At 51.7% G+C, this 8,176-nt stretch overlaps 4 protein-coding genes across 4 annotated transcripts; all 4 read left to right on the forward strand.

Annotated features, from left to right (window-relative positions):
- Window positions 1-1,486: 1,486 nt before the first annotated feature.
- DQ04_05931010 (hypothetical protein) lies at window positions 1,487-3,061 on the forward strand (the record flags this gene model as incomplete). Its single annotated transcript, XM_009314451.1, has 1 exon — window positions 1,487-3,061. The coding sequence occupies one exon, from the start codon at window positions 1,487-1,489 to the stop codon at window positions 3,059-3,061; it is 1,575 nt and encodes a 524-aa protein (XP_009312726.1).
- A 1,270-nt stretch (window positions 3,062-4,331) lies between these two features.
- Window positions 4,332-5,651, forward strand: DQ04_05931020 (hypothetical protein; the record flags this gene model as incomplete). The annotated part of the gene is made up of 1 exon (XM_009314452.1): window positions 4,332-5,651. One exon carries the CDS (start codon window positions 4,332-4,334, stop codon window positions 5,649-5,651), a length of 1,320 nt encoding a protein of 439 aa, XP_009312727.1.
- A 336-nt stretch (window positions 5,652-5,987) lies between these two features.
- On the forward strand, window positions 5,988-7,274 carry DQ04_05931030 (hypothetical protein; the record flags this gene model as incomplete). The annotated part of the gene is made up of 1 exon (XM_009314453.1): window positions 5,988-7,274. The coding sequence occupies one exon, from the start codon at window positions 5,988-5,990 to the stop codon at window positions 7,272-7,274; it is 1,287 nt and encodes a 428-aa protein (XP_009312728.1).
- Window positions 7,275-7,527: 253 nt separating this feature from the next.
- On the forward strand, window positions 7,528-8,034 carry DQ04_05931040 (AP-1 complex subunit sigma; the record flags this gene model as incomplete). Its single annotated transcript, XM_009314454.1, has 1 exon — window positions 7,528-8,034. One exon carries the CDS (start codon window positions 7,528-7,530, stop codon window positions 8,032-8,034), a length of 507 nt encoding a protein of 168 aa, XP_009312729.1.
- Between the last annotated feature and the right edge of the window lie 142 nt (window positions 8,035-8,176).

Here is an 8,176-nt window from a genome sequence, read left to right on the forward strand (position 1 = left end):
TTTTTTTTTTTTTTGTTCGATCCGTGTGCGTCTCCCTTTTTTTATTTGGGTTTTTATTCCCCCTAGGTCTCTCGTTAATAGCTTGGTTTTGTTGCTGTTTTTTTTTCTTTATTTTCGTTGTTGTTGTTGGTGGTGGTGGTGTGTCGGGAGGGGGCTGTGCGCTCCGCCGGTCTGTGGGTGTGTGGGCTCACATGTCTACCGTCTCAAGGATTGGAGGAGCACACACACAAATGGGGACGCGCGTGCACAGACGGTGGGTTTGCACAATCAGCGTGCCCGCAGACTGTCTGACACCCCGCCAGTACACGTGTGGAGGAAGCAGCAGAGAACGGATTAAGGGTCTGCCTCTGTGTGGCTGTTTTCGGGCTCTTTTTTTTTCTGTGTGTCTTTATTGGCAGACGGCGGTTGTGTCCTTTGTCTTCTTCCTGAATTTTTCAAGTTTGGTGCGAGGCTTCAGACTGAAACGGCGATGTGTGCTTCTCCCAGCCCCCACTCGCCTCCGCAAGGGCTAAGTGTGAATTATTTCCTCTGGTTTGCTTCGTTGCTTTGTTTGTTTCTTTGTTCTTTTCGTATTTTGCCTGTCTGTGTGTGTGTGTGTGTGTGTGTGTGTTGCTTCGGGATCTCGATGCGGCTTCCGCCACGCCCCCGCACCCGTTTCGCGACCAACACGAGGCGAAAAACACAGTCGTATCAAATGAGAGCGAACAAACAACAAAATAAAATACGACCCCAAGGGAAGGGAGGAAAATACAAATTTTATTTGTCTGATAAATGCGATCTATGTGGGGTTTGTAAATGCTCACGTCGTAACGAAGCCAAAGAGGGAAAGAAAAAAAAAATTATGTTAAGAGGACGGAGAAGAATATTTAGGAGTTTTTTGCTTTAGCCCGAAGGAAGTGTGATGTGAGAGCCCACATCTACCCTTTTTCTTTCGTTTGCGTGGGGGGNGGGGGGGGGGGGGGGGGGCTGCATGTGGAATATGCCCCCTCTGTGTTTGTGCGTGTGTGCGCCTTGCCGGACTGGCCTGCATAGCGGCCCGCCTGCTCGTTCTGTGTTGTGCCGCCCGTATGGAGGACGAGATTGTACCCTATTTTAGGCTATGATTCAAACGAGTGGAATAATAGGATGGAAAAGTGGCGGCATGAAAACGCCAATGGGGAGAAAAGAAAGGAGTAGCAGCATCCTGTGGGTAAGGAAAGGTGATGAAATGTTTGATAGTTAAGCGTAACTTCAAAAGATCTGAGCAACAGGAGCAATATGCATATAATGGTCATGCTTCTCCTGCACACTTGTATGTGTTCGTGTGGATGTGTGGTACTTGTCGTCTCTCCTTCTTCCCTTCTCTGCTCTGTGATTAGAAAAGGAAGGAAAAGGTAACTGCTTTATATACACGCTGAATTACTTACACTATAGTCCGTGCTCGTGCTGGAGCTGAATTTTACAAAAAAAAAGGGGGCACTCGTGTGGGAGATAAAAGACAACAACGATGGGTCGGAAGGGGTTCCAAGAATCGTGCTCCTTTGACATCGAGTGCACCCTCTCGCAACCGCATAGATCCCTGCGCCGCTCCTCGCAGCGCTCGGTGGGTACGCAGGGCTCGCGCAACAGCATCACCAGCCTCCGCAACGCGGTGTCAGCGACCGACCCCGTGACGCAGCAGAAGCGCAAGCTCAAGGCTGTGCTGGGTGACCTCAAGCAGGACTCCGACGCGCCCCCAGCCGTGCGGCGGCTCGTCACTGTTGTTGATGAGGAAGAATGCGATGACTACGATGACTACGAGCCGTGTGCCATCGGGGCATCCGCGACGGCGCCGCCAACACCGCTCGGGCAGCCGCCGCGGCGCGGGTCACACAGCGCTGCATGTGAAAAGAGTGTCCCCTGTTGCAGCATCTGTCAGGAGGTGATCAATCCCTTCTCGGGTCACGGTAGAGATAGCGAGCAGAGCGCCGACGGGGATACTCAGGGTGCCCATGACGCAAACCTGAATAGCCTTGAGGAGAGTCCAACGATGTTGTCATTGATTCCCCGGGTGCGCTCGTCGTACTCGTCATCGAAGCTTTCGGCGTGTCTTGGTGGGGGGCTGAGAGCGCGAGGGAGCGATCTGCTGACGCTGCACTCTGTCAGTGCCGGCGTCCCGCGGCGGCGACGACACTCATTTTGCTGTCAGCGAGCACCACAGCTGTTATTGGCGTCCCAGACACGAGAAGAGAAGGAGGTCATGGTTCAAAGAAGCAAAAACAGCAGCAATGACACGCTCCGGGACCGCCCAGATCCCGTGTTTCTCTTTAAGCCTCTGGGCCTGCTAGATCCTGTTCTGTTTGCCGCCTCATATCCAATTGGCGATGCACCGGATCGGCTGCGAATAATTTTGGGGGAGACGCCTAGCGTAGATAAGAGCGATAGCAAAAGAGAAACTGCAAAGGTGGAGAGCGATGCAGCAGTTCCCCTTGAGCTCAACAAGGTGAAGTTGCTGCCACTGGACGAGGGGCGGCACCACCAGAGAATAAAAACCCGTGAAAGTGAAAGTGGGTTTTCCCTGTCAACGCCACGACGGCAATCGACAAGTTCTTCGTTACATTACTCGGCAACAGTTCATGCTTCGCGTCAAACCTTCTTGCGGAGCCCGCGGGCGCAGCAGCAGCAGCAGTACCAACAACAACAACAACAACAATACCGGCACTCGCGGGCCTTTTCATTTAGCCGCGCTAGTTCAGAAAAGACTCTTCGCAGCCCAACAGCTAGTAGCACGTTTCGTCAATGGCCTTCGGAGTCAATCGAGTGGTTGCAGCAGCACTTGATATTGCAGCAGGCGCACGTTTGTCACCTACCCGCATTCACATCAGGCGGGGGAAGTGGGGATGGTGGGGATAGTGGAATTGGTTTACATCCACCGTGGCACAGCACCAGATTTGGTGGCGATACCAATAATGTCAGCAGCGTGCTACTGACTCGCACAACGAGTAACGTTGATACGCTACCGACATGCTGTGATGCGCCGCTTGACACTTTTATGGAATCATCGAGCCTCGCTGCAAGCAGCACGCTCACAACACTCGTATAATTGAGGAAAAGCATGGCAATGAAAGGCCAGGTAGATGAAACGAGGATTCAATATGTTTTATTCCCACCAGTTTTTGTTGACCTTTTTATGGTTGAGATGCCCCATTCTCTACCAAATGCGAACTGCTGTAGGAAAGAGAAGGGACGCTGATTTTTCGCCAGCTCGGGTTGAAAGAGAGACAAATACATATGCATATAAGTACAGAAAGAGGGAGGGAGATAATGAAAACGAGAGAGTGAGGGAGAGAATAATTATATATATATATATATATAATTATCGCCGCTTTCGCTGAATGAAAGAAGCTTCAAAAAAGCAATGGCCACACGAGAATTCAAAGTAGTTGTCGAGGAACAGTATAGACAACAAATGCGGGTGATGACTAAAGTACGCGTTGACGAAGTGGCATGGGGAAAGAGTGCATCAAAGACCCGATTACAGACTCACAATACACCTTGTATGTTTTTTCGAGGTGTTGATTTCTTTCACACGTGGATTCTCTTTCTGTCTGACGCGCGCGCACACACACACACACACACACACACACGGACTGGAGTGCCTTGCCTACCTATGTGGCAGTGATCAACTCAAAGTCATGTGATTTATCCTTGTTTTTCAGAAGGTTTTTTGTTTTGCTTGCTGTACGGTTCTCCGTCCCTTCTAATAACCCAGGCTTTGCATGGGAGAACGTTTGCAAGTATGCATGACTCTTGACGGTATGGATTCACCTGCTTTTCGTGGGCTGCGCAGACGCGTGGCTACTCCCAGCACACGCACACCCACACACACACCCACACACACACACACACACACACACACATTGCATCGCTGGATTGTCTTGGTTGTGTGGAGGGCCCCAATTTTTATTGTTTGCCTTCCGGGGCAGTGAATTCGTCCGACGTTAATAATGAGCGTGCCAGAAATAAAAAATAAAGAGATAGAGTGAGAGAAAGAAATATAAGGCCAGAGAGTAAAAGCAAAAAAAGAATATACATTGGTTCATGAACGTAATGATTATCTTTTTTTTTTTGTTGTACGTGTTTTTTTTTGCCCCCCTCTTTCTCCTTGTCCTTATTGAGTGACTGTTTGTTTTTTGTTCCCCCCCCCTCCCCCTTTCCCGTGAGGCGCCTTGCTGTCCAGCTGCCGTGCCTTCTGACTTCCACAATTTCCCCCGCGGAAGGGAGGGGAGCGAGCCACGACCTCCTCCTCCTGCCTGCCGCACGCAGGGCAAAACAAAAAAAAAAGGAAAGGAATAGGAAAGGAGCGGCATAAGATGTGGCACAAGAGAGGTGCCACATGCGGTCTTTGCCGCCTGTTCCAGACACAATGCATTCCATTGGTGTCACCGCTGCAGTCCTCCTCCCGTGTGTTTCTTCATCATCAGCAGCGATACCGACTCACACCTGCCGCTTGTAATGCCACGCCGGCGGGTTTAAGCAGCACCGGTGCGGCCTACACGTGGGTTTGGAATGAGACAGAGAACTGGTGCAGTCTTTGCCGAGAGCCTCTCAACAGCTGGAACGAGCACCGTGGAAAGCGTGATCACATTTGTCTCGAGATGTTCTACAACGCGCTTGTGCAGTATGGCCGGCGCTGGACACCGGCTACGCTGTGGTGGGAAGTGGAGGAGTGCACACTGCTACGGCGTACCTCTCCACCCTTGAAGCCTACAAGCCTGAGTTTTGGCGAAGGATTTGAGGGTGAGACCTACCTAGACTATGTGGATGCCCCAACTGCAAGTAAGGGCGGACTCAGCAGCTTGATGAACTACTACGATCGCGCGGAGCACTACACGCGGCGGTTGGAACTCTACGCGTGCATCCGTCACCTTGCGGATAATGGCATCTTGCGCACCGATCGGGCGGCACTCACGGGGGGGGCGTCATTTCACGGATCACTTGTAACGTTTAAGGAATTATTTCCAAACCTCGTCAACATGTTTCCGTATGCAGACGCCAAGGAGATCTCTGCGTTGACGCAGATGATCGCATCTACGTATAACAGTGAAACAGTATTTGACCTGTGCAACTTCCAGGCGCTTCTTATAGGTGGAGAGCAGCACCAGCAGCAGCGACAGAAGGACGAGGGAGCGGAGGCAGCTATTTTGAGGAACAGCAAGGAGCAGCAGCGAGGCAATGTAGTCGCTGACAGTGCTGCAGGCGAGCACTCGTACTACTGGAAGGGCGTGTTCTGTCGCGGTGTGATGGGACAGTTGCGGTGGGCATTGGAGCCCGATAGCGTCGCATGCCCGTTGCAAACATCTGGAGAAGGCGGATCAGGGGCAGAAAGATTCAGTGGTCACTACTGGCAGGTTCTTGCAGAGCACACCTGCCGCGCACTCCTCGCAGAAATGGTGTTCTGCCGCGTTTCTGAGTATGTGGTGCGGGTGGAGGGAGTCTGGCGGCAGCGTGGGCAGGAAGTGGCACGGAGCCCCGCTGCCGTGTGCAACCGTGGCGAAGAAGACGCGCTGTTGCGTCTTGCATCAAACTGGGGAATGGTGAAGTACATGGACGACCGCTTTTACGACGCATCGTTTGGAAGGTGTCTGCCGAATGATGGGTTGCCGAAGAGACGGCATGCGCAAGCTAAGTGATGACGGAGCGTCTCCTCATCTGTGTGCCGCATGTACACAGCGTTTCTCCCTTCTCCTCTATGCCCCTCTCTGTTTCACCAGCGCGCTTGTTCCAAACCAAAAACGAGTAAGATGCGAGGACGGAGAATGGTCAGTTGGGAAAGGCGAGGGGACGCATTGTCAATGACACCGATCCACATAAAGTTATGGATACGAGAAGGACGTGCTTTATTGTTTGTTTGTTTTGTTGTTGGCAAGAGGAAGGGGAAAGGTCACGCGGAACAACCTTTATTCGTGTTGTTTTTCTTTACTGTGTCTCACTTTTTTTCTCCGCGGGCGCTAAACGAGAGGGTGTTAATGAATGAGGAGTACGTGGAAGCGGCGAGAATTCTCGCCAATGCCTCGGAGCGGGCTGTCCTCGGCCTTCTTGGTTCGGACGATGCCAGAAACGTTCAACGTGCAAGCATGGCAATGGATCGGCGACTTCATAAACTGCAACGCCTTTGCGATGGTTGGCATGAGGCATCAGCGGCATTTTCATCGGCTGAGAAGCTACACACGACACGAAGAAGTGACATAAGAACAGATGCAGTCGCGGCAGATCCATATGGCAAGACTGCGGTGGAGAGAAGAGGAGGAGAGGCGTCTGAAAGAAGGATGGAAAGACCGCCGGCCTTGGTGGTATGCACTCACCGTGGTGGGGGAACGCAACAGCAGAAGCAACCGCAGTTGACCCAAGAGGAGAAGCCGGGACAGTGGCTCACGCAACTCCTTGATCGGTATTCGGACGAACTGAGACAACCCGCCACACTTGCGCGTTCATTGGAGCCGCATAATAACGGTAGTATGAGGGCATTTCCTTCGTTATCAACTCTGGCGTTTGAAAAACAGCAGCAAGAAGAATACCGCACCAATTATCTGGCGTTTCAATACGGTGAGAAATTGGCAAGAACACATGGGACAGCTGTGGTGTCCTCGCCTCCGCCCTATCGCGAATCGCGTCAGTCGGAGTACGCAATTGGTTACACTCACGATTCCCATCAAGAGCACGAGCGGCGTACCACCACAGATAGCAACATAGTGGGAACTCCCTGGAGAGGTGGATTCTCCCACGGTGCAACGGACCAGACCCCATCACGAGGATGCGGTTTCAATATTCCATCACGACACCACGTCATTAAGGCCCCGCCCATCTTCTTCCCGGACAGCACGAACACCATCTCCGCCACGAATAGTGATATTTTAGATGGTCCAATCGGTTTAGATGAAAATCAGGGTTTCGCGGGCCAGGAGCCATCGCTTTTGTCCAGCAGGACGGCTTCGGGGTCCTTTTTGCGACCGATCCGGGCACCAGCAGTTTCGGTAGGTGTTGAGCAGGAATATGATGATGAGGCGCTGTCTTTGCAAGTAGCGGTGGGTGGGACGAAGAACATCAATACGCACATACAATACCACAGGGTGAAGCCATCAGAGACGGTGGAAAGCATTGCCGCTTTGTATGGTGTTCACCCAGACGTGTTGTATAAGCTCAACCCTATGGTGTTACTTGAGGGGGATCTTGGGATTGTTTTTTATCGCATGGCGCTTCCGCCAAGGATGATTTTGTGCGTTGCCGCAGCACCTCTCTATGAGTCTGCGAGTTAGTTTTTGTGCGTTTTTTTTTTGTTGTTGTCGTTTGGGGTAGGGAAGTTCCCTGAGGATTCTTTTTCTGGAGGGATGCAGCTGTTGTTTGAAGTTGGGTGGGTTTCGTATTTATGCTTGTTGTTCTCATTGTGTTTGTTGTTTTTATTATTGGCTTTGTCAAGGAAACAACAACAGCAAAAGTAAACCCTGAAGAAGTAATTTATAGAAGAGCGTACTGAACCAGAAGGGTTTTGTTCACTTTACGCTTCTTCAAATGATAAAGTATCTGCTGCTTATAAGTAGGCAGGGCAAGCTGCGGCTGGCAAAGTGGTATCTGACCTATTCAAAGAAGGAAAGGGCCAAAATTGTGCGTGAGGTGTGTCAACTTGCATTGGGTCGCTCGGTCCGTTTTTCCAATATCTTGGAGCACCGCGGCTCCAAGTACGTCTGTCGCCGTTATGCCTCTCTGTACTTTATCGCCTGTATCGACAAGGACGACAATGAGTTGATTACCATCGAGATTATTCACCGCTTTGTGGAGATTCTGGATCGTTACTTTGGCAACGTTTGCGAGCTGGATCTCATCTTCAACTTCCATCGAGCCTATTTTGTGCTGGACGAAGTAATGCTAGGCGGCGAGCTGGAGGACAGCAGCAAACGCATGATTCTCAAGTATGTTCAAACACACGACAGCGTAGCAGAGGAAAGCGAGCAGTCCGGGCCAAACGGCGCGGCAGCCGCTCTAGCGGCAGCAGCTGTTGGTTCGCTGAAGATTTCGTAGGCGCACCGGCGTCCTGGCGCGAGGTGCGTGGACCGGCGCGGCTGCTTTTTTTTTCTTCGGTTCTTAAAACTGGCGTCGCCCTCCTGGCGTTTTTCGTTTATCTTGGTGCTGCCGCGCGCTTCCAGCCGCGTGCGTGCGTGCG

This window comes from Trypanosoma grayi, assembly GCF_000691245.1.
Source record: "Trypanosoma grayi strain ANR4 Tgr_593_V1, whole genome shotgun sequence".
NCBI lineage: Eukaryota > Euglenozoa > Kinetoplastea > Trypanosomatida > Trypanosomatidae > Trypanosoma > Trypanosoma grayi.